The 22,863-nt window shown below is 49.1% G+C and overlaps 1 protein-coding gene across 5 annotated transcripts; it reads left to right on the forward strand.

Moving 5' to 3' along the window:
* The first annotated feature begins 7,368 nt into the window (after positions 1–7,368).
* Positions 7,369–12,107, forward strand: HSBP1 (heat shock factor binding protein 1). 5 transcript variants are annotated; one of them, XM_028095100.2, is made up of 4 exons: positions 7,369–7,477; positions 7,954–8,020; positions 8,611–8,753; positions 10,588–12,107. In XM_028095100.2, exons 1-3 carry the CDS (start codon positions 7,433–7,435, stop codon positions 8,727–8,729), a joined length of 231 nt encoding a protein of 76 aa, XP_027950901.1. In that variant the 5' UTR covers positions 7,369–7,432; the 3' UTR covers positions 8,730–8,753; positions 10,588–12,107. The 5 variants fall into 5 exon arrangements, with proteins under 5 accessions (XP_027950901.1, XP_027950908.1, XP_027950884.1 ...); XM_028095107.2 differs by having other exon boundaries at positions 10,591–12,107; XM_028095083.2 differs by having other exon boundaries at positions 8,611–8,731.
* The last annotated feature ends 10,756 nt before the right edge of the window (positions 12,108–22,863 follow it).

The raw sequence follows: 22,863 nt of genomic DNA on the forward strand, positions 1-22,863 counted from the left end.
AGGTTGTACCCTCTCGTGTACAACACATGAACTTGACGGTGACAAGACAATCTGACACAACAGCATAAGGGAAGCAGAAGAAAACCAAACGTGCAAGTCAGAGTCTCTCTGAAACATTTCCTTCCTCCCCGGGCATCTGTCTCCAGGAAATTGCCAGTTTGCGTAAATAAATAGGAAACTGATTCCTTGGCAGCCAATCACGGAGACGCTAATTTGGAAAGTTGCCACAAATGAGCATGAGAAAGTCACCCGACACTTCAAACCAAAAGCAAAACAACTCAAGATGGATCCGGACACTGCTGATCATACCATTCTTCTCCATAAAACAATTTTCTGTTCTTATGTAAACACAGCCTCAAAGAGACCTTCCCCTGCTCCTGCACACAAGACAAAGAACCCAGGGCACACTCCAGAGACAACAGCAAAACTGGCTTTTCACATGGGAATCCAAGCGAGGAGGACTGGTACCAGGAGGCAGGCATTTCTAAAGGAAATTTGCCAGAACTCGACGCCTCTCTCCGAAATGGAGCCCTACCTTTGCTCCTCAGCAAGTCCTACACACCCCTACAAGGTGGATCCCGAAGACCCTGCCCAGCCCCCTCCTTGTGCCCGCGGAAGGGGGACTGGTGCCTTGAATGCTGCTTCTATACAAAAGAGATATCCGGCACCTGCAGAAATTCCCAACTACCCTTCCCGAGATTTCTCCTCAAGAAAAGGGACTTGGTACAGCAGCTCGGCAACCTTTCCTTATGCTTTCCCTTCGCCAAGAAAGAACGTAACAATGTGCGATTGAAAAGCAAGCACCACCTCTTTACCCTCTGCTTCCCTGTTTTCTCTTAGGCCAGAGTTTTCTAAACTTTAATCCTATAAGAAGATCTTCATGATTTAATGATGTCCCTCTCCCACCTCTGCAAGTTCCGCCACCGCAGGGCATCTGCCTTACAACTACAGTTTTCAACTATATAACTTGAAATTTATCATTTTTGCTTAAATGGGCATATTTTAAGAGAAAATCATATATTACCACCATGAATGAGAAGCCACCATCACTTGGGGTACACTAAAGTAACAATCAAAATAAATACAAAGCAAAAGGGCAGAATAGGAGGGTCCAGTCCTTACATGTCCCCCCCCCACTTCCCCACTACAGAAATACCAATTTTAACAACCACCCACAGATGAAAACATGTTTTTGGGAGCCCAGAAACACCCCTGAAATGTTCCAGTACCTCGGTGGAGCGAAAAAGCCAGAGGAGAGATGCACTGAAGAGGTAAGAAGAGTTTCACCTCACGCCTCCTCCGAGGCAGCACAGCTCAGGGGCAAGAGAGATCTCCCGGTCCAAAGCTTCCCCAGCTTTGCAGGACATCGCCCACTTGTGTCTTGTCCTGCCAAGAACATCGGGGGATCGGCACTGCTGAATAGCCCGGGAACAGCTAGGAACAGAGAAAAAGGGGGCGGTGGAGGGCAGAGCTTACAGCATCAGTGGATCTTAACAACTGGCCACAGATCCTATGGCCTGGCATACAGTCTCCATCAACAGTCCCGCTCACAGACGAACAGCACTCGAAAGATGAAAACGAGAACTAATACGTTCTCCAGCAATCCCGCTGCTGGGTATTTACCCAAAGAAATTGAAATCAGGATCTTGGAGAGATCACTGGGCTCCCCGTTCACTGCAGCACTGTTCACAAACAGCTACGGCATGGAAACAACCTAGGTGTCTGTCGAGGAATAAATGGATAAAAATAACGTGGTATATATATATATATATATATATATATACACAACGGACTATGATTCAGCCTTTTAAAAGAAGGAAATCCTGCCATTTGTGACTACAGGGATGGACCCAGAGGGCATTATGCTAAATGAAACAAGCCAGACACAGAGAGACAAATAATATATGATCTCACTTACATGTGGAATCTAAAATTCACAATTCATAGATGCAGAAAGTAGAATGGTGGTTGCCAGGGACTGGGGGTGAGGGAAATGGGGAGATGTTGGTCAAAGGGAACAAAGTGTCCTCCAGGAGGACACTTTGGGAGGTGATGGGTATGTTTATGAGTTTGATGGTGATGATTTCATGGGCGTATTCTTATCCCCAAACTTGCTGAGTTGAATACATTTCAATATGTACAGCTCTTTACATGGCACTCATACCTCAATAAAGTGCTTTTAAGAAATAATAAAATAAATACAATGAAAACCAAAAAAGTGATTAACTTTTAGGTAGACAATACGTCTGCCTAAGGTCCAGGCAGGAGGCTGCCCTGTGTTAAAAGGAGAGAGAAACAAGGATGAGCAACGACTTAGACTCACTAAGAACCAACAGAGACACTGCACCTGTCACAAAGAGGAATGAAGAACCACCTGTTATGTGTCTCACTTGTGACCAGGCATCCAGAATCACTTCGATGCCTTTTGATAGAAACAAAACAAGCAAAACTGCATGAAGAGAAGGTCGCAGATCCAGTACCTGTAGGTGACAGGTCCTTCTCTTTCTAGAACCTTCTCTTTCAAGAAGCTTCTCTTTCTAGAATCTTCTCTTTCTAGAACCTTCTCTCTCTAGTACTTTCTCTCTCTAGACCCCTTTCTGCATTCTACTGAGTGGTAGCACAGAACCACACAGGGCCACCTTATTGGAGTGGTTTTGTTTTCTATTTGTTTTTTGTGTTGTTGGGGTTTTTTTTACCACTTTTATATACCCAGAGGAAGGAGTCCATGGGAAGGGGCAGCTAAGAGAAGGAAGCATGTTCCTGGAGTGGGTTGAGAGGTCCGGGGCCCAGGGCCCAACCCCGCACAGGAGGCAGGATACCTGGTGTAGAGGCAACAAGGACCGGAGTCACGCACGTGCAGGTACTTACAAAGACACGGAGGGTAGGACATGGGTGACAATAGTCTCTATTGTCCCTGCAAAACAGAAGATAAAGTCATCCTCTGAGTCGCAAGGGATGAAACACTGGGTTTGAAGAGACCGGGGAGGTTTGGACAGTCTACGAAAGGCTGCGGGCTGGCTCGTGGCCGGCACCGTGGCAGAAGGCTGCTCGTCCGCAGCGGCACCCCGCCACCGGGGAGAACAGCAGAGCGGGTGAACAGCAGCTGAGACCAGCGTCCGGTCACAACGGTGCTGATGCAGGTGCAGCCAGGGAAAAGACGAGTTGCAGGTTCTCCAAGCGCCTGCGGTGACCCCTGCTTCTCACAGGGCACACCCAGCATCTCACTGCCAAGCAGCACCCCCCCCCCCGTGCCCAGGGGAGCGCAGGGCTGGCGAGGGAGGGGTGCGGAGACAGCCCAGCTGAACCAAAGAGCCAGTGTGAACATATCACATTAGCTTAATAAAACCACACCGTCCTAAAAGGGGGAAAGGGAATGACTTCAGTTACACAATTAATCTAGAAAGATCTTTTTCTAAAAAAATGCTAAGGTTTAAAACAAGGGCTGTTCAAAACCAAAATTTTAAAGGTTAATTGCTAGTGTCTTACACCTAATTCAATAGTTTTGCTAATGCAACAATATTCAGTTAAGTTCGGTGTGTGAACCCTACAAAGTAAGTATATCAGCCATGACTATAAATCCGTGAAATTTTTGTGTAAAGTAGCTGTTTAAAAGACCTTGGTCTAATTTCCTTACACCACACACAAAAATAGACTCCAAATGGTTGAAAGACCTAAACGTGAGACGGTAGTCCATCAAAATCCTAAAGGAGAACACAGGCAGCAACCTCTTCGACCTCAGCCACAGCAACTTCGTCCTAGAAACATCGCCAAAGGCAAGGGAAGCCAGGGCAAAAAATGAACTATTGGGATTTCATCAAGATAAAAAGCTTTTGCACAGCAAAAGAAACAGTGCACAAAACCAAAAGACAACCGACAGAATGGGAGAAAATATTTGCAAATGACCTATCAGATAAAGGGCTAGTATCCAAAATCTATAAAGAACTTATCAAACTCAACACCCAAAGAACAAATAATCCAATCAAGAAATGGGCAGAAGGCATGAACAGACATTTTTCCAAAGAAGACATCCAAATGGCCAACAGACACATGAAAAAGTGCTCAACATCGCTCGGCATCAGGGAAATCCACATCAAAACCTCAACGAGATACCACCTCACACCCGTCAGAATGGCTAAAATTAACAAGTCAGGAAACGACAGATGTTGGCGGGGATGCGGAGAAAGGGGAACCCTCCTACACTGTTGGTGGGAATGCAAGCTGGTGCAGCCACTCTGGAAAACAGTATGGAGGTTCCTCAAAAAGTTGAAAATAGAGCTACCATACGATCCAGCCATTGCACTACTGGGTATTTACCACAAAGATACAAATGTAGGGACCCGAAGGGGTACGTGCACCCCGATGTTTATAGCAGCAATGTCCACAATAGCCAAACTGTGGAAAGAGCCAAGATGTCCATCGACAGATGAATGGATAAAGAAGCTGTGGTCTATATACACATGGAATATTATGCAGCCATCAAAAGGAATGAGATCTTGCCATTTGCAACGACGTGGATGGAACTGGAGGGTGTTATGCTGAGTGAAATAAGTCAATCAGAGAAAGACATGTATCCTATGACCTCACTGATATGAGGAATTCTTAATCTCAGGAAACAAAGTGAGGGTTGCTGGAGTGGTGGGGGGTGGGAGGGATGGGGTGGCTGGGTGATAGACATTGGGGAGGGTATGTGCCATGGTGAGCGCTGTGAATTGTACAAGACTGATGAATCACGGATCTGTACCTCGGAAACAAATAATGCAATATATGTTAAGAAAAAAAAAAAGAAGATAGCAGGAGGGGAAGAATGAAGGGGAGTAAGTCGGAGGGGGAGACGAACCATGAGAGACGATGGACTCTGAAAAACAAACTGAGGGTTCTAGAGGGGAGGGGGTTGGGGGGATGGGTTAGCCTGGTGATGGGTATTAAAGAGGGCACGTTCTGCGTGGAGCACTGGGTGTTATGCACAACCAATGAATCATGGAACCCTACATCAAAAACCAATGATGTAATGTATGGTGATTAACATAACAATAAAAATTATTTAAAAAAAGACCTTGGTCTACATACAGAAAAAATATGCTGTCTTTCTGCTTAAGTGCAAAAGAAAAGCCTCCAATAAACAGTGTCAAGAACTTTTTTTAAAGATTTTATTTATTTATTTGAGAGAGAGAGAGCATGAGTGGAGGGGAGGAGCAGAGGGTGAGGAGAAGCAGGCTCCCCGCTGGGCAGGGAGCCTGATGCAGGGCTCCATCCCAGGACCCCGGGATCGTGACCTGAGCCGAAGGCAGACGCTTAATGGACTAAGCCACCCAGGCGCCCCAGGAACTTTTCAGTCAGGATAAAAAGGACTCCAGAATTCTGCCAGCAACACACACACCCTAAACAAAAATAAAACAAAACTGTAAGTCCTGGTGCTAATTTGTGTTCTGTGTTGCTCACAGCCATAAACCAGATCTGGCTACAAATCCAGGGTGTGGGGATCCAGACTTCTATGAAGAGTATGGGGGTCCCAGTGACTGGGGCAAGAAGCAAGAAAGCCTGAAATCCTACCCAGCCGTGGCTACTCATGAACTAAACCATCCTGGAGGTTTATGTAAACAGTATAAAATACCAAGTATGATACAGATTTCAAGGGCTATTACTTCACCAACTGCTTTGGGTTAAATTCGGTCCCCCTCCCACCCACCAAAAAAAGACATGTTGAAATCCTAACTCCTAGTACCTCAGAATGTACCTTATTTGGAAACAGGGTCTCTGCAGATACAAAAAGTTAAGGGGGCGTCATACCGGAGTAGGGTGGGTCCCAAATCCAACATGACTGGTGACCTTATAGGGAGAGAGAGAGACACACAGGGAGAAGGCCACGTGAAGACGGAGGCGGAGAGGGGCAGGATGCATCTACAAGCTAGGAAACACCAAGATTTGCTAGGAGCCCCCAGAAGCTAGGAGAGAGGCACAGAACAGATTGCCTTCCCGGCCCTCAGAAGGAGCCAACCCCTTGATTTCAGGCTCCTGATCTCCAGAACTGTGGGAATATAAATGTCTTGTTTGAAGCCACCCAGATCGTGGTAATTTGTCACAGCTGCCCCAGGAAACGGATGCCAATGTCAATATATACAGAGGAAAATTCTCAAGCAATGCCCCAATCGAAAATAAATTCATACTTGAAAACCGAGCCAACAGAATTCTAGGCAATGTCCATAGATCCTTCTAAAGCTACTGGTTCTCAACTGAGGGTGGCCCCCACCCCATCCCCCCAGACCCCTGGAGACGCTGGGCAGTATCTAGAGGTATTTCCAGTTGTCACATTGAGGTGGGGGGGATGCTACTGGCTTCTAGTGGGTAGAAGTCAGAGAAGTCAGTCACTCAGCATCCTACCATGTGCGGGGCACACTGCACCCCCCACAACAGCTCGAGGTCCCAACTCAGCAGCAGCCCCCTCCTTAAACACCCAAATCCAGCCTCTGAACCCTGCAGCTGACCTCCCCTTGCCCAAACCAGAAACGTTCCCCACTCAACACCATGGAACATCACGCTGAACGAAAGAAGCCCGGCGCTAGGGAGGGCTTACTGTCTCATTCCACCTACACGAAGTGGGGAAACAGCAACACAAACGATTGTGACCGGTCGCCCTCGTGGGTGGGTTGGAGGGGTGATAGGAAAGGGGCTGAAGGGCTTCCTGGAAGCTGGTCGTGTTTCTTGAGGTGGGGCTGGTTAACACGTGCGGACTTTATGAAAAGACACTCAGGATTTCTACACCATCCAGAACTTACGTTATTCTTTATAGTTAACCACCACCTGCCTCACTGAGTCAGCACCTCCCCTCGACCGTCTGGGCAGAAGGAGAAACACTGGGGTCAGGGTTGTGACCAGGCCTGCAGCTGGGCAGCTGGGCGCGTGGTGGGTGCACCTCTCACCACGGGGCCTCAGTTTCCCCTCCGGTGACCCGACCCCCTTCTCCCTACTCGGGGTTTGCAGGGCTCTGTAGGAGGACTGGCGGTAGCACAGGCCTGAGCCTGGCACCTCGCAGGCGCCCATAAGTGTGTCCTGGCGGTCCACACAAAACCAGCGCGACCTTTAACGACAGCCTGGGAAAGGACCAAGACCACCGCCCCCCCCAACGGCTCCCCCTGCGGGGCTAGCTCCCCTTTTCTTCGCCCAGGCTCAGCGAGGGGCGGGGGGCGGGGCCGGGCCTCCTGGGGGCGGGATCATGCAGGGCGGAGGGGAGGGGCGGGGCCTCGCTCGGAACGGAAACGCGAGAGCGCAGGCCCTTCCGGCGCGTCCCGCGAACTACAACTCCCACAACGCCCCGCGGTCCCGCGGCTGGCCTCAGTCGTCGCGAGAGGCGGCCGCTGGGGGCGGGGCGTGTGCGCCGACAAACGGAAGTGTGGGTGACGGTTGAGACTTCGCCGCCAAGCTGGGAACCGGGGAGATGGCCGAGACTGACCCCAAGACCGTGCAGGATCTCACCTCGGTGGTAAGGGACGCCTGCCGGGCCCTAGGTCGCGGGGCCCCCGGACCGAGGCGCCCTGTCAGGGGCCGCGAAGGGCCGGGTCTCCGGAGGCCGGGTTTCCAGCGGCCGAGGCCCCCAGACCCAGCCTGCACCCCACCAGCCCCACTCGCCCGACCTGAGCCGCCGCCCCCACCCGCGCACCCCACCCCCGCTCCCCGCACCCCCAGCGCTCCCCGCACTCCTCATACCCCGAGGCCTCCGCGAAAGACCTAGCGAACTGTGGATCGCGGCGGCCGCGACGGAGAGGGGTCTCGCCAGCCAGTCGGTGTCACGGGGGCAGGCGGGGGGAACCGAAACCCGGGGGCGGGGGTGGGGGGCGACAGTCCCTGCTGAAGGCCGCAGAGCCGCCCAGAGGCTTCGGAGGAACGGGACCAGGACCCCCGTCCCGAACCCAAGCCGGTGTCCCAGGGTGAGCGCCAGGTGGTCTTCCTGTTTCTCAGGTGCAGACGCTCCTGCAACAGATGCAAGATAAATTTCAGACCATGTCCGACCAGATCATTGGAAGAAATATCCTTTGTATGTGTGGTCAGCCTCTGTGGGCCCTTGGCTCCTATGGTCCGAGGAGCGGTGTTGATAAATGTGTGGTTTGCAGGCCAGCTGCAGGCAGTCATTTACCACATTTTTTATTTTATTGTTATTTTTTTTTTAACCGAGCTTGGATGGAGTCTTCCTGAGCGGTGCAGTGCGGAGAGCTGGGGGTACCGCTGAACTGGACCCCTGGCCTCCAGACGCTTCCGGTTTGCCAACAGTAATATCTAATATGAGTGTGGACTGTGAGCTAAGCATTTGAGGGGGATCTCTGCTCTGGGCCTCACCACAGCCTGAGGAAGAAGTTGTAGTGTTGCCTTTGTTTAGCGGATGCACGCTCAGCAGCTTAGAAAAGTGGCCGAACTTGCCCAGGTCCCCGGACTAGGAAAGGGCAGGGCTGGCGTGTGATCCTTGCCCCAGACTCCTGGTAACCACCAGAATTTCACCCTACTCATAGGGAAAACCAGTTTCACGGAGACAGTTGTGTTTCAGGCCATAGTGTCCAGGGCCCCGGAGGGAAAGGATCAGAGGTGGGAGGTGCTGGTGTGTGTGGCCTTTAACTTCACCACTTGATGACATGAGCAGTCGCATTGACGACCTGGAGAAAAACATTGCAGACCTCATGACACAGGCCGGGGTGGAAGAGCTGGAGGGTGAAAACAAGATCCCTGCCACACCAAAGAGTTGAAGGTGAGGGAGGCGACAGTCTCAGGTGTGTGTCACTGTAACTTGGATGTGGCCAGGCTTTCTCTCTCCATCAGTTCCCAGCCGTGATCCTAGCAAGCATCTTTCATTTTCCTGGTTTTTATTAGACCTGTATCCTTAGTATTGGTTAACAGTAGGTAATCACTGAGTTTGTATCATTGCAGCCAAATACCAAGAAATGTATTTCGTTGGCCTGCGAATTCTTACTGCTGGCAGGTTTTGTTTTTGTTTTTGTTTTTGTTTTGGTAACCCAAACCCCACATTGCCACCTTCAACTTCATAAATGCCTTGAATTCTAAGGGTTCTCTTGGGAACACCCCCTCCACTAGATAAATGCCAGGACAGCACCTGATTATGACTTGAATGAACCGGGTTAGGCCACAGTAAGCCTTCACCCTACAGTTGATTTAAATTTCCACTATGGTTGGCTCAGTCGGTTAAGCGTCTTCCTTCTGCTCAGGTCATGATCTCAGCTCAGGCCGTGATCTCAGCCCCACGTGGGGCTCCCTGCTTCGTGGGGAGCCTGCTTCTCCCTCTCCCTCTGCCCTCTCTCTCTCTCTCTAATAAATAAAATCTTTCTAAAAGTTAATTAATTTCCACTACATAGTTCCAGATAATCTGAGGAATGATGGATGATCAACAGTAGCCGCGTAGCAAGACAGCAAGATGCAGTTGGCTGCCTTAGTCTCCCCATAGTGGGTTTCTTCCTTATAATAAGCCTTTTCAGGGGGCGCCTGGGTGGCTCAGTCGTTAAGGCATCTGCCTTTGGCTCGGGTCGTGGTCCCGGGGTCCTGGGATCGAGCCCCGCATCGGGCTCCCTGCTCCGCGGGAAGCCTGCTTCTCCCTCTCCAACTGCCCCTGCTTGTGTTCCCTCTCTCGCTGTGTCTCTCTCTGTCAAGTAAATAAATAAAATCTTAATTAAAAAAATAAGGCTTTTCAGGAGTATGGTGGTTACCTCGCTGCAACCCAAAAATCATTTTGAAACTCCCCTTTCTTTCATCCCATTTTTAGTATTTTTTTTATTTTTTTTAAGATTTTATGTACCTATTTGACAGCACAAGCAGGGGAGGGGCAGAGGCAGAGAGAGAAGCAGGCTCCCCACCAAGCAGGGAGCCCGATGCGGGACTGATCCCAGGACCCGGGGACCATGACCCCAGCTGAAGGCAGACAGTTGACCGACTGAGCCACCCAGGTGCCCCAAGCATTTTAATTCCCTATGAAAGTAAAGTTTACTGAGAATTTTTAGGTAACTAGAGGACCAAGCAGAATATACAGTAAAAAGCACCAGATTCCTTTTTTAAATGTTTTGGTCATGTCCTGGCTGGACCACATTACAAGTAGCTGTGACATACAGGTAGCTTTGAAGTCCAAGAAGAGAGAGACTTGGGAGCTAAAAGACTTTGAAATTTGTTGTTATTTTAACCAGGAGACCAGGTTGATTTCAGTGTGTGAGTCAGTCACACACTTGCTATGTGTGGGTTGTCCTCATTATTCCTAGAGAGCGAGGAGTTGGAAAATGTCCTGCTGCTCTGGGTCTCACGCCACATGGCGGTCAAAAGTCTCATCCAGTGAATGAGCACATCCTATGGAGGACCGCAGGATGAAGACTTTTCGAGTGACAGGGCTGATCCAGAGGAAGAAGAGCTGGGAACGGATTCAGAAGTTTTTAAATAAAGATTTCCAGTTAAATCGGTTGCGGTATCTTTGCTGGGGCATCGCGCAAAGAGAGGACGTCTAGTTGACTAGAGGCTTCGAAAGGACTTGTACTATTTGACAGTGCTACGTGTCCGTGTGCTCTGTCCTTGTAGGAGCATAATGTGTCGATGGTTTTTCTTTTCCAGCAGGTGGCTAATTCCCCCACTGAAGTCCGGAACACCATTTTCACAAGCTGAGAGAAGACCGAATGGCTTTTTGAAGCAACTGCTGTGTGTAGACAGGTTTTCTACCCTAAAGTGTGCGTTCTTCTTACCACGTACTGTATAGTCTGTAGAGTGATTCTCCCCCCAGTTTCTTGAACATGGTAACTCCACATCTTGGACCTTGGTCAGTCGTGCTGTTAAATATTAAACACTAAAACTTCGGCGGTTCCTGCATAAAATTGTCACCTTTTCTAGTGTATTTTTGTGAAGTTGTTGTTTTCTATCATTCCTTTTGTAGTAGTTGCTGTTTGATGAACGTTGCTGTGTAATTTTTTATTAGACATCCGGTAGACCCTTCCGTTATAAGTAGATTTTGTGAAGGAAGACATGTGGCAAGTTGAGGGTTCTTTTAATTCTCAGCACAGAGTGTCGAGCCAACACCAAATAGCATGTTTGGTGGTACTTTTCACATGGGTAAACAACATTTAAAAATTATTGATTCGGAAATCTCTGGCGCTAACCGGTTGCCAAAACTCAACACTGACCCGCAGCATCCTGTATTAAGTCTCTGAGGCCAGAGGCCGAAGCACTGACGAGTAACCCCTGCCACTCCATGTGCGAGAATCGTTCAGTCCACAAAGTGACACAACCGCCTAAGGTACCGAGGCACTCATTAGAGTTTTGCATGAGATTTGGATACTTGAGTAGGCCCCTGTGCTGTTCTTCTACAATCGTCACCATAGAAAATCTGGCAGGATTTTACAGCCCAGTTCGCCGTCTTGTCTGGGAGCTACTGCTTTGGGAAAAGGAACAGAACAGGAAGACAGACCCATGTCAAGTCCGTGCCGGTTGCTTGGCTAGAAAATGATAGATGACTTGTAATCGGCTCAAGTTTTTAAGACTGATTTCTTTCAACTATTTCTTACCTAAATTCTTACAGAATCACAGTTTTGTTATTGATTATAGAAGATAGGGATAATAATACTCTTGCCACTCAAAAAAGCAGTGCCCGGAGTGCTAAGCCAGGAGGCCGGGACTGACTGCGGGAGACCCATGTGATTGCCCCAGCAAAGGGACTTTGTCCACAGAAAATGGGAAAAGTTGCGGAAGGGGACAGTGCTTCTTAGAAGGAAGCCCTGAATGAGCGAACACAGTGAGTGTTTTGAAGTTTCCTCTATCACCAGTCGTGTTTGTATTGCAAATAGGTAATATGATGAAGAAATCATCTGTCCTAGTTATAGGTGATGTAGGTAACACAAAGTAAGTTTCTTCTGAGATACGAGGATTAAGCACTCTTAACCACCCTGCTGCAGAAATTTCTCTGGCGGGCCAGTAGGGCGCTGCCAGGCGCTGTCCCGGCAGAGGACCTGGCACGTGGCACGGACACGGCCACTTGCTGTCTGGATGTAGGTAGGAGTTGTCTTTACGTAAGGGAAAGATTTCAGAGGCAAGCTCCTGACCAGAAATATCTGCCATGAATAAAGGTGCCTGAAATCCTGCTATTGACGCGTCCTTTGTGTCCACAATGATTTGTTTGGTTTTCCACATTTTCGGATTTAAATGGACACACCATTTTAGATGATGGGCTAAAACCTCTGGAAGGATTAGGTCCACAGAGCTGGAGGCCACGCATGGGGAAGTGGGTGTGGGCGGGGCTGTGCTGTGGGAGAGGGCGGCCAGGGAGCGCCAGAGCCAGGGCGGCAGACTGCCCTCTGAGGAGAGCTGGGCTTACCCACATCCCTGAGGCAGGCCTTTTCCAAGTACGTTCCCCAGGACACTTGTCCTTGGAGAAACACTAGCAAAGAAGGGTTTATGGTCACTTGGGTTTAGCAGACTTGCCTCCTACTAGATTCACTTCCTGAAAATTCACAGTTCAAATTAGCATATTAAAGGCTCCGAGGTCCCAGAGCAGAGTAATGTGATTTAACTTTCTCACCTGCCAGTTTCCAAGTTATTTGACCAAGGATCTTTTTTTACACTTAGCACCTAATTGACATTTCATTGAATTAGCGTGCTGTAAAATACACAGGGGGATATAACAGTTAAAGTAATCCAATAAATAGCTCTGGATTCAGTTTATAACTGCCTGCCTTGCCAAGTACTCGACCTCTTGGCCAAGCCTTCGGGCAAAGCCTTATTTAGCCTGATATAAAATAGCTTTGGGACCCTGGTGAAGCCGTCACATTTGTACGAAAGGATGGCTTTCCTCACCGTGGAAGCGAGAACCTCGGATGCCCGCTCAGCCCCGTCACCCCACACCCCTGGGAGCAGGTGCTTGCTGCCACAGCCCCCTGGCTTGTCTCCACCTTCGGGCCGCAGCCCGGGGCCACGCCTGGGGCCATGGGCCCCTCCTTGTGCTGCTTCCTCTGTGGCTGACACCCCCTCCTGCAGGCTTGGAGGCGCTTGTTTGCAAGGAGCAGCATGGACCCTTTCCAGTTCAGGGAGCAGTCTCTGCAGGGCAGTGTGTTACCTCTCTTATACTCCAACTGGTTTGTGTCCACTTAAAGGTCATGAAGATCCTACTTAGGACTGATGAATATAACAAGCATGGAGGGGGCTTTGCACTAAGCAAAACACTTCGGTTCAATTGAATGCCCTCACCTCCCAAACCTGGAGGCCCCCCATCAGCTTCCTCCCTGGGCCTAGCGCTTTCCTTCAAGCCACAGGATTGAACATTTTAATCTCATCAATTTTTATTTTCTGTTTCATTTCTAGTAAAGTGCCATCATGTATGACCTTATCAGAATAAACGTCCCGTATTTTGGGTAATTAAAGGTTAATTTGTCTTTGTGAGTTGTTAGGATCCTAACTGCAACGTTGCTGCTAAGGGAACAGAGTGTCCTCCAAACAATCCATGCATCCTGTTTTTAACATCCTGTTTGTACATTGAAGGTTCCCTCTAAGAATAATTGTGTTCCTCTTTTTCTTTTTTTTTTTTAATTCGGTAGCTTATATTGATCAGTTTAAGTTGAGGAATTGGCACCATCTGTTGTCAGATCTAACCCTGAAAATTAACTGGCAACAGTTGACAGTCTAGCTAGCACTTTCTGAAAGTGTTTGTTATAAACCACTGGCTGGGCTGAGCATTTTGTTTACATTATTTGTCTTAATCCTCAAGACAACTTTGAGTTAGGTTTTTAATCTCATCAGTCTCTGTTTAAACAGAAGAACCCATGGGTGAGTGGCCGTGAGATCGCGCAGCTAACAGCGGAGACACTGGACCCCCCACATCTGGCCCAGTGGGGGTCCAGTGGATCCACTGACTCACAGCTGGGCTTCGTCTGCCTCCAAATACATATGTCCATGCACGCTCTGGGAATCACCGACCCACTACCTCCGTGGATCTTGAAATTCAGTTTTCAAAAGACTGATTTTGTGTTTTCAATTAAACATCACCCAACTTAAATACTAAACATGCTTGACGTGAATTTTTATTCAGGATTAAAACTATGCAGGGCTCGGAGAAAACCTGTACTCCTGGACTAGCATCTTTTTTTGTTTTCTCCTGGACAAGTTATTTGAGAACAACTCAAGTCCAGGTGAGTGTTTCAAATGTTTGCCTTGACAGAATCCCAGGGAATACTAACTCCTGCTGCTCACATTCGTCTCCTGGCTCCCACCTCATCATTTCTCACGCACTGAAATTGTCCCTGAGACCCTCCTGGGGGGTGGGGGGGAGAAAGAGCCCCTCCCACAATGACCCATTTCCTTACCATCTTATCAGGTCACTTTGTTAAAAACACACACACACACACACACAGATGGGTACAGAAGTCTTAAGAAGGTACCCAGGCCGCCATCACCTGGAATCTTCAGCCGTCATTTATGAAGGTAAGTGTCGGCTTTGAGCTGCAGCTTCTTTAAAACTCCTCTTCAATGAATGGAAATGGGGGGAGGGGAGCCGTGAGTCACTGCCCAGAAACAAAAACCAGAGAGATTATGATTGAACTCCTCACCCCACAAATCACTTTGGAAATAGGAAGGGAGTTTGTTTCTACAAGTCAGGTTGAGTCTTAGAAAAGAATCAATTCTAATGTTTTGCCCTCATACACCAAGAGGGGTGCCTGGAAGTTCTTCAGACACCTGCCTCAGATTAGATTTATAGCTAATAGATACAGAACATCTGCTTCCGTGGGTCCCTGGCCACTGTTGGTGAAATGTAATGCTGTGTAGAGCAAGACCAAAGCCTGTTTATAGACCACATACATAAATGTCTCGGGGCTGCTCCCCCGCTTCCTGGTGGTCATCTTTATGGTATGTTTATAGTTTCCCACTTTTGTGGATACATTTTGACCAATTACTCATATTGGACAGCAGCAAAATGTCTACCTTCCAAAGAGGAACAGTATCGTTGCCCAGAATTAAGAATAGCCCGAGTTCAGGATCAGGTGTTTGGAAGCACTTCACTGCATATAAGAGAAAGCCTCATAAGCCAAAGGGGGTGGCATGACCTCGCAGGGTGACAAATCCGCAGGGAGGGCCGCTCTGGGGAGTGTGAATTCCACACCTCCGCAAGACCATCCAGGACCCAGATTTATACTGTCCTGGTGCAACCCACAGAAAGAGAACACCTTTCTCCGTTTTTTTTTAAGATTGAAAAAAATGTTTCCCCAAAGGTGTTCCCACCTCACTGCCCATCCCTAAATGCCTGTGTCTGAAACCATCTTTGGCAAGGCACCAGGCCCCGAGTGATAGGCTGAGCTCTGTGATTCTCATCTTTTGGTTCTCAAGACTTGGGGATCGGGGCTGCAACTGGCATCTGGTGGGTGGAGACCAGGATGCTGCTCTGCATCCTCCAACATGTACATAGGATAGCCCCCACCACCAAGAATTAGCCAGCTCCACATGTCAGCAATGGCAATGGGGAGAAACCCCAGCCTGACCCATTCATGGTCCAGCGTGAGCCCCGATGAGGCCCCTTCTAATAGTTCTTGGTTCCTCAGAGGAGATAAAAGAACAAAGCCAGGATTCTATCAGAATCCTGTCGGGTGGACAGCCTACGGTGTGTTACCGACCTCTCAGATGTAACTTCCAGATTATAAATTGTTAACATTGGAGATGATTAAATGAGGAATTCGCTTGCTTTTGACGTTGGCTGCGCAGGAGAGCCACCTGAGGAGCATTTCAGAACCCACAACCAGGCAGCACCCAGACCCACGCTGTCAGAGTTCCTGCAGGTAGACCCGGCCAGCAGGCCTCGTGCTCAGCTCGCCTGTGCATCATGGTCGAGAGCTGCACTGGAGAAGGTCTGTCCAGTGCTGCTCATCGGGTGATGTAATTCCCCGAGCAGATCAAACGGGACTCTGCCAAGCTTCTGACTGCCCAGTTGCCATGCCGACCTGGAGAGTTGAGGCTGGTACAGGTTATGTGGCATTGGTTCGATTCACTTTCGCTTCAACCCCATCAGAATTCTGGTCCCTGACAGTTCATGTCTTGCTTCCCGATTCAGCTTCAGGCTTACGTCACTGCCTTGCCCGCGGCATCCGGGCTCCAACCACCTCGGGGGCACTCGAAGGTTGTTGACATTATCAAAGGTCAGCGGGAGATTTTCTCCTTCTCATCAGCCCTCGAGTAATCCATTCCTAAACCATTGCTGTTGTTCCACTGCCTCTGACCTCTGACAGGTCCTTAGAAATTGTCATCAAAACCCAGTTAGTGTTTCCAGAAAGAAACTTGAAATAGTAAATATCTTAAAATTAAAGGCGTGTGATGCAGAAGAAACCCCAGTTAATTCTGATGGGCTGCGGATAATCATCAGAAGAGCCATTTCTGGTAATTTAAATATTATGGTTGTTCCTTTTAATGATACCCTCTCTCAGAAATAGAAGAAGGCCACCTGACTGATCCTGCTGCAAAATCCTATCGAGGTCGAGGATAGGCCCCAATTCTTCAGGCCACAGGAGCCCGGGACCGGCCTGGCACACACACTGCATAGCTGGGAGAACTGCAAAATCATGTCCTACAGGGAAATCAGTCCCTGGTGTGTACCCAACTCATGTGTTCCTCAGTCAGGACCTGTGTTCACCGGGCCAGAAGCAAGAATCTTGAAGAGACAGACTCTTCCGAAGCCAGCTGTCAAAATCACGCGGTCTTGCTAGCAGCCTTCCGAAAAGGTTTATGATGGCCACAGGTGTGCTGGGGTCCCTGAGCCCCCATCACTGGCCAGACCTTCAACCAGAACCGTTTCTCTGAGAGGTTGATCACACGACACATACATTTTGCCGGCATCATCAAAAGGAAAGGCAGTAAGATTCTTTTAGTGGGCCAGTCTCACTTCCTCAAGGCAGACGAGCCTTAAGGAGGATCTGTCACCCAGCTTTGTCTTCCCGGCCACGGAGGGCAGACCCTGTGGGACCTCTCTGGCACAACTGAGCCGGTGTTTCTGGAATCACTGACTGAGAAAATGTACTTCACCACAAACCCTGCCAGAAATTTCTCAGGTTTATTCAAACTCATCTGAGTTCTGGAACAATTCTGGGGGAAAAATTCACTAGTAATGTCTTAACAAGTTCCTGTTCAGTAAGCTCATAGCTAAAGAATCTCTTTTGTACTAAGTAATGTAATAAACTGGGCAAGAACTCTTGGAAACTAAACTGACGTGCTAGCTTACCTGCTCAATGCCACATTTAACACCGTTGAAATGTTAAGCGTTTTCTTCCTTGGAAACTAACACCTGTTCTCTTCTGGATTTTATCACTTCTTCAGAGGACCCCGTATTGGGTCTTGGTCCTTCTGAAAGATTTGCAATGGCATCTGCTCTGGTCACGAAAGTGCTAACAATAATCATTCTGCGTTCTACTGATACTCATTTTCCATAGTTGGTTCTGAGAATGGGGTTCTTAAAATGGGGTCTCCAGGCTAGTAGCATCAGCATCCCCCGGGACCTTGTTAGAAATGCAGTTTCCCAGGCCCTGCCCAGCCCCACTGAATCCGAGACCCTGGGGGTGGGGCCGGGTGGCCTGAGTTTTCACACACCCTCCAAGGGGTTCCAATCTCATTCAAGTGTGAGAACCAGGGCCTTAAGGTGTCAACTTCAGCTTTGGGGGTCAGACTAGTCAACAGTAAAGCCAACTTGCAGATCGACTTGCAGATTCCTGGCCTTCTCTTCTGTAAATCGCGATCCACTATGCACAGGGCGGGGGCCTGGGGATCCATATGGTCCATCAGTACCCCAGATTATTGTTTTTCTGTGTTATTTCCTACGCAGGAAAACACAACACAGAGAAAGCACAGAGGATGATCTCGAGCTGCGGCGCTCCGGCTTGGGTTGGTCCTAAGGTAATTTACAAGGAATTGATTCTTAATTTCTGCGGAACATGCGGGCACTGGGCAGAGCGTGACCTTGCAGCCCGGTGAAATGAGGAGAGGGCCCTTCAGCCCACGGAGCTGAGTGTGAAGAGCCCTCACGCCATGAAAGCTTGAATCACTTTAAATCAAATTGCCTCTTATTAAAATGTACTTTAATAAAAAATCATTTCAACTCTTAAGCCACAAAAGGATACCCAATCATTTAAAGCTTCCTGAGCATTTCAGCTGATTAAAAAGGTTTTAGAGAGCATGGTAAATATTTCACTAGCAGGAGAAGTTATCCAATAAGGAGATTATTTATTAAAAAGTAGTAATTTACTGGTCATTTACCTTTATTTTCGTGAAAGTGCACGCTTTCGGTCTGGACACAGTTTTTTCTATTCCCGCACAGGTGAGCCTGCGAGTTGATAATTCTGTCGAACGTCAATGTATTGAGATACAGTTTAGCTTGTGAAAGTAACAAGATTTTACTAATAACAAGAAAGAGATTTGTGAAATTACATTTTAAAAGGACTTTTGGAGGGTTTCAAGGATGGTTTTGGGTCCTTAAAAAGAACTCACGTTTGCCATTTGGTGAAAAGAGTAAATTTCTCGTTTATCTTTTGAGTTAGCTATCCTAAAAGGAAGTAACTAACACATGACTTTTTCCTTCTTATTGGTAGAAAGGAAAGCATTTAACACTTAAGCCCAAAATGAAGGCGCCAAGTTCAAGTATTTATGGTCAAATATTTTATTTCAGTAAGAAGAGGCATTAGAATGGCTTCGGTTGCAGGCAGCGACTAAGATGGCTTAAACAGTAGGGATATTTACGGCCCTTATGAGGTGAGAAGTCCGAAGCGCGCGGCAGCCCTGGGGATGCTTTAGGAGTCAGTTTCACTCTGCCCGGCCCAGGCCAGCCGTGTGGTGCTCCTTTGGCTTCTCCCTCACCCTGGCCCAGATCCCCAAGCATCACGTCGGGGGCCAGCCCAGCACCACTCCCAAGCCCTTTCCCTCTGTCCACCTCTGTTATGGGTTAAGTTGTGTCCCCCCCAGAACCTTCTGGGGTTCTGTTCATGTCCACGTTAACCACCAGTAGCTGTGAAAGTGACCTTCTGTGGAAAGTCTGCAGACGTCGCCTGGTTAAGGCGAGGTCAGGCTGGATTACGATGGGCTCAGATCCAATGACTGGGGTCCTTTCCAGAAGAGCCACCGAGATGGCCACAGAGATGGCAGCGTGTGGCAGCCGAGGCTGAGCCTGGAGTGATGGGTCTCCGTGGCCCGGAGCACCAAGGATGGCCAGCCGCCACCGGAAGCCGGGAGAAAGGCAGCAGACAGAATCTCCCTCCCAGCCTCGAAAAAGGAACGAGGCCGCTGACACTTGGCCCGGCGCCCCTGGCCTGCGGAGGGCACATTTCCCCGCTCCCCGGTGTGGCCATGGCTTCCGTGGGTCTCAGGAGTTGTCTCCAGCACCGAGGAGAGCTAAAGCGGCACTCCTGCAGCTTCCCTGGCCGCTGGATGGGGCCGGTTGATGCCGTTCCCCATGAGAAGTCACGGGAAACCTGCCCAGTGGCTCTGGGGAGGGTTTTGCGTTCCTGGCAAAAGGGACAGATGCAGCAGCACGGGCTCTCCTGCCTTTCCCTGGCCTGAACTCAGACAGCGCTCGGAGCTCGGAGCCTCTAGTGGCCCTGAGGAGGCCGGCGTGGGGGTGAGACAGAAGCCAGCCGTCCTGCAGTCCCTGGGTTTGTGGCTGCTTCGCTCCAGTCTCTGCCCCATCGTCCGTGGCCTCTCCTTCCTGTGTCTCTGCCTCCTTACGTGATACTCTCCCCGTGTGTCTGCATCCACATTAACAGCCTCTTCTTATGAAGACACCAGTCCTTGGGTCAGGGACCACATTGCCCCATTACGAGCTCATCTTAACGATTTTATCTGCCAAGACCCTACTTCCCAACAAGGTCACATTCACTGGTCCTGGATTCAGACCTCAACATGTCTTCAACCTCAGTTTCCCCAAACCCCCCATCCCCGGGGCCACCAACCTGGAAGTGTAAAGAGAGAGGCTGTCATTGGCCCAGTGTGGCTGGGGGTCTGCCCCTGGCTCAGTCAGGCTGGCGGGTGGTTCTCAGGGAGGGAGGTGTGATGTTATGGGCTGGGGGCCCCCCGGGGGTACCCCCATACACGTTATGTTTGTTGGAGTCTTGGAAGCATCTGCGATGCTTTTGCGTATTGCCCACGTCCAACACAGGAGCGCGTTTATCCGACTCCTACCTGCTGGTTTGCTTAGTGAGTTGACGTTTTGGAAAGTGTTCAGAGCATCAAATTGCTCGCCTGCATTTCCTTGGCATTCCATGTCTCCACCCAGCCATCACCGGGGCCCAGTGGGTCCCTGCTTCCGGAGCAGAGCACAAATGCTCCCCTTTAACCAGACACATTCTCAGGCTCACCTGACTCTCTGCTTGGGATCTGCCATCTGTCTCCAAAGTTCTAACACCCCCTTCTTCTCCCCGTCCTCAGGAGCACGTTCAAACCATCTCTGGGTGACTGGCTTAGTTTGCCTTTTACAGCCGGCTTTTTAAAAGAATCTGTAACTGGAATATCAAGGGTTGATTTGGTTTGGAGAAATTAAGATTTTTTTTTCATAAGCAAGTAAATTGGGGATTAAATTAGGTCTAAAATTCATTTAAGGCTTCTGACACCTTGTTTGCAGGAAGTAATTGCTGTGGTGCTGGCAAGTTTAATAATCAGAGAGAAGCTTAAGAATAACTGAGCATTGCAAAAGAGGGAAATAATAAATTTGGATTAAGAATTCATCCTCCCCAACACTTTATTATGAAAATCTTCAAACAAACGGCAAAGCTAAAAGAATTTCTCCAGCGAGCCCCTCCTCTGTACAAAGGTGTCTTGTTATACATAACAAACCCCTTTCAACCACACCTGAGTTTAGGTTAAGGCGGTAACTTCTTTAGAAAGCACCTAAGCATGCAAGCTGGTTGCCAGAGGAAACAGCCAAGAGATTGGAGGGCTGCAATTTTTCCGTCCCACCCCTAGCCTTCCGGGGAGGGAAGAATGGCTAGAGGTTAAATCCCACCCAGGGGCCAAGGATTTAATCAATCATCCCTCACTAATGAAGCCAGGCTGGTGGAGAGGTTCTGGAAGAGTGGGGGAGTGGGCTTGGAAGCTCCATGCCCTCTCCCCATACCTCGCTCTGTGCATCTTTTCCACTTGGCTGTTAACAGGTAAGTAAAATGTTTCTCTGAGTTCTGTGAGCTGCTCTAGCAAATTAAGCGAACAAGGAGGGGGGCTGGGGAGGCTCTGGTTTGTAGCGGGCAGGCCACAAGCACAGCTAACAATGGACTTGGCAGTTGGCTTGGAGGGCGGACTTGCAGGACTGAGCCCTCAGCTGTGAGATCTGACGCCGTCCTATCTCCGGGTAGCTCGGGTCAAAATTGAGTTGAATTGCGGGACACCCAGCTGATGTCAGAGAATTGCTTGGTGTGGAAAAATCCCCATGTTGGAACTGGAATCGGAACTTGTCCACCTCACACCAACACAGTTCCCTGTTTGTCGTGCCTGGAATGTGTCCTCAACCCCTATCTGCCTGGTAACCTCCTCTTCAGCCGTTAAGACCCAAGTCCTCTATCCCTTTAAGAGGAAACTAGCCTCATTCTCGTCAAGAGAGGGAGCCTCTGGGCGCCTGGGTGGCTCAGTTGGTTAAGAGAGGGAGCTTCATTCTCTTGTGATCCCCTAGGTATTTCCAGCACGGCTTTATTTTAACACCCCATTGTCCTCAAGTTCTTTGCCATGTGTCTGTCTCCCTCCGTCTGAGAGATGCTGGGGGCCTCTTGGGACTTTGATTCATCTTCCCCTTTGGCTCCTGGCAGAAGTCCTGCTGGGGGGCGGGTATGTAGACGGTAGGCAAAGGGCCCACAAGAACACTGGCTGGAACTCACTAGAACAAACTAAGCAGCTCCACTTCTGAGTAGGCAAACCAGATCACATCGGGATTTCCTCTAAGCTCGAGCTGCCCTGTCACACTTGTTGGCGCCCCGATCACAGAGCAGCCTGAGAGGTCCCACGGATGCAATGAATGAACACACATACCACCAGCGCTCATTCCTTCTGTGTAAGGGATAACCTGCCACAGTTAGGAACAGGAGACCATGTAATAACGAAGCAGATGTTTTCTAAAGAGTGGATTAAAAAAAAAAGCTGCTACTAAAAAAAAAAAAAAAAAAAGATGTTCAGTGGCTTAAGTAAGGTGGGGAAACATTACCCTGAGCAGGGTGCACAGACTTTTTCCAAACAGGACTTCTCAGAACTTGCAACCTGCTAATATCCAATGTGAATTTCCCCAAAGTGGCTGTATAGACGGTGTCTCCGGAACAGAGCCTTTTGCAGAGCAAAGAAAGGCCAGCACTGTGCGCGCGCGCACGCGCGCACACGCGCACACACACACACACACACACACACACACACACACACACACACACACTCTCACTCACTCACTCACTCACTCACACTCTGCTCTCGGTTCTGTTCACCTTCCACAATGCTTTGCTCGCTGCCCTCCTGACCACTTTCCTGGCCTGCATTTCAGGCTTCAAGTTGAATTTCTGATACTAAGTATTGCTTTAAACAGGGAGTTGGTGGATTTACCCTGGCTTTTGCTCTCTTTCGGTCTGGACAAAGCCCATCCTTTGGCAGAACTCTGAGAATGTGGTGTGGCACAGATCAGCAAGAGGCTGCAGGAGAGGAAGGTTCTAGGAACCCACTGAGATGTGCCAATATCTTGAACCTGTCCTCAAAAGAACCTGTGTTATTACCATCTAGAGCCTTAAAGAGGCCAGCATTGTCATCAGAGTCCCCGTGGAATTAACCACCTGTCTCTCCCAATAACGTCAGCTCCCCAAATCAATAGAGAGATTTGCACACGTGTGTTCTTTGCATCAGCTTCACTTCATGACTAGTATAGTA

Source organism: Eumetopias jubatus, unplaced genomic scaffold, assembly GCF_037043125.1.
Source record: "Eumetopias jubatus isolate StellerSeaLion01/CBP00866 unplaced genomic scaffold, mEumJub1_p1.0 scaffold_10, whole genome shotgun sequence".
NCBI classification, from domain to species: Eukaryota; Metazoa; Chordata; class Mammalia; order Carnivora; family Otariidae; genus Eumetopias; species Eumetopias jubatus.